The 1,718-nt window shown below is 41.9% G+C and overlaps 1 protein-coding gene across 1 annotated transcript in view; it reads right to left on the bottom strand.

The window, feature by feature from the left end:
* Positions 1-1,718, bottom strand: part of LOC103805856 (protein ZNF365-like) — a gene marked incomplete at its 5' end in the record, with an annotated part of 5,719 nt that overhangs the window by 2,596 nt on the left and 1,405 nt on the right. The window contains one exon of the mRNA XM_009078518.1: positions 253-290. Within this exon, the coding sequence (XP_009076766.1) occupies positions 253-290 (38 nt within the window). The remainder of the gene's footprint in view (positions 1-252; positions 291-1,718) is intronic.

Genomic DNA, 1,718 nt, shown 5'->3' with positions numbered 1-1,718 from the left:
GCAGGAAGGAGTCATTCATTAACAGAAAATTAGTCATTATTTTCTTTAGAGACTATCTGACTTTAGCTTAGATGTAACAGAAATCTGGTTTTCCTCCACTACATTTCATAAATATAGATCATACTCAGGTATAGAACCTGATCCAAACCCAACCTGAATCCAGCTTTTGGACAAGGTGAAATGCAAAAGCACAAATTCACACATATCAACTTAGTGTACTTAAGTAAGAGAAGAAAAAAGAGATATACATACAGGCATCTGGGTTTCTTATTTAATGAAATGTCTGTAAACTGCAAAGCAAGCAAAACCAGGTTATTAATACTATATTACCAAGTAATTAAAGGATAAAATATACACTTTAAAATCATATTTCCATCCTCACCTGCTGTGAAAACTACAAGAGCATCCAGGAAATAAACTGAAAACCCCTCCGCTTTTACAGATTATTACTCTCTCAGTTTATGAACATGTTTTTAAAATTCATATGAGTTGCTAGTAGTTGGATTTTTCCCCATTATTTTTATTGCAACCATAATCAAAGTAAATTGCTAACGTGGTGTGGGCTGAACAGAGATCTTTCATTAAACAGTATGGATACAACAAGAAGCAATTATTGTGTTCAAGATAATTAATAAGGGGCAGTGCCTGAATAAGCTGTATTAAATTAACTTTCAGATCCTTTGATATTGCAGTGATACGTTTCCTTTACAAAAGCAGCCAGGAAACCCATCGCCCTTGTCTGCCTACAGCTGCACTGAAGGGTGGAGGGCAAGGACGCCAGCATTTCTCTCCCTTCCCACCCCAAGTCCTGAGACCAGCTAGGGACAGCATAGCCTCAGTGCCAGCACTAATTTGCATGACTTCATTTTTTGCCAACAGTTTGGTTCACAGTGTGGAAACACTTTGTCTAGGCTCTCTTTTGGCAGGGGTCAGGAAAGGAGGTGTTTAATGCCAGCTCAGCTTAAATCGGTCTGAGTACTAAATCGGTTCTTTGTGCTGAGCTCCCATCAGAGCTATCAGTCTGAACCTCTGAATATCATTTAATGAAGTCACTGAGCCAAGCAAGTCAGATCTGGCATCTGAAAATGATTATGTTCTTGTAAATGTTCCCTCTGTCCCTGGTATTGTCCACGCTTTGCAGATGGATTCTTGCCCAGCCTGACTTTGTCTGTCATCTGTCTTGGATGGAGTCTGGAGCCACCTCATGGTGTGCCTTTCTGTAATTACCTCCTGAAGGTCAGGAGTGGAGTCTGGAGCCACCTCATGGTGTGCTTTTCTGTAATTACCTCCCGAAGGTCAGGATGGCCAATATTTGGATGGGTGACCTTAAAGGAATGCTGAATTCATCCAGAAAGCAAGGCAGCTGCCTTAAAAATTAAAGCCTCCCCAAGGGATGCCACTGAGCCAGGGATCCCAGTAAACACATCAAGAGCAAGGGAGATGATGTACCGTTGAGGCCCATCTTTATGGTCCCCCTCAATCTTGTTACAGACACTGTTTGAGATGACTTGCACTGGATTTCAGCACATCTATATTTACTCAGGTCTTACCTAATGCTCTTTGTCTTCCAAGTGGCTATGGGACCCTTTCCTTACCACCACTGCACACCTGTTCAGCACTGTGCATGCCTTCCTCTCACATCCCAGGGAGAGCAACTGCTTAGCACAGGCAGCATGAGGTACTCATTTAAACTGAAATGTTCTTTGGAAGGCATGTGC

The sequence above is a fragment of the Acanthisitta chloris genome, unplaced genomic scaffold (genome assembly GCF_000695815.1).
Source record: "Acanthisitta chloris isolate BGI_N310 unplaced genomic scaffold, ASM69581v1 scaffold23367, whole genome shotgun sequence".
Classification (NCBI taxonomy): Eukaryota; Metazoa; Chordata; class Aves; order Passeriformes; family Acanthisittidae; genus Acanthisitta; species Acanthisitta chloris.
The sequence above is the reverse complement of the archived record's forward strand: the minus strand, read 5'-3'. Positions and strand labels throughout refer to the sequence as shown.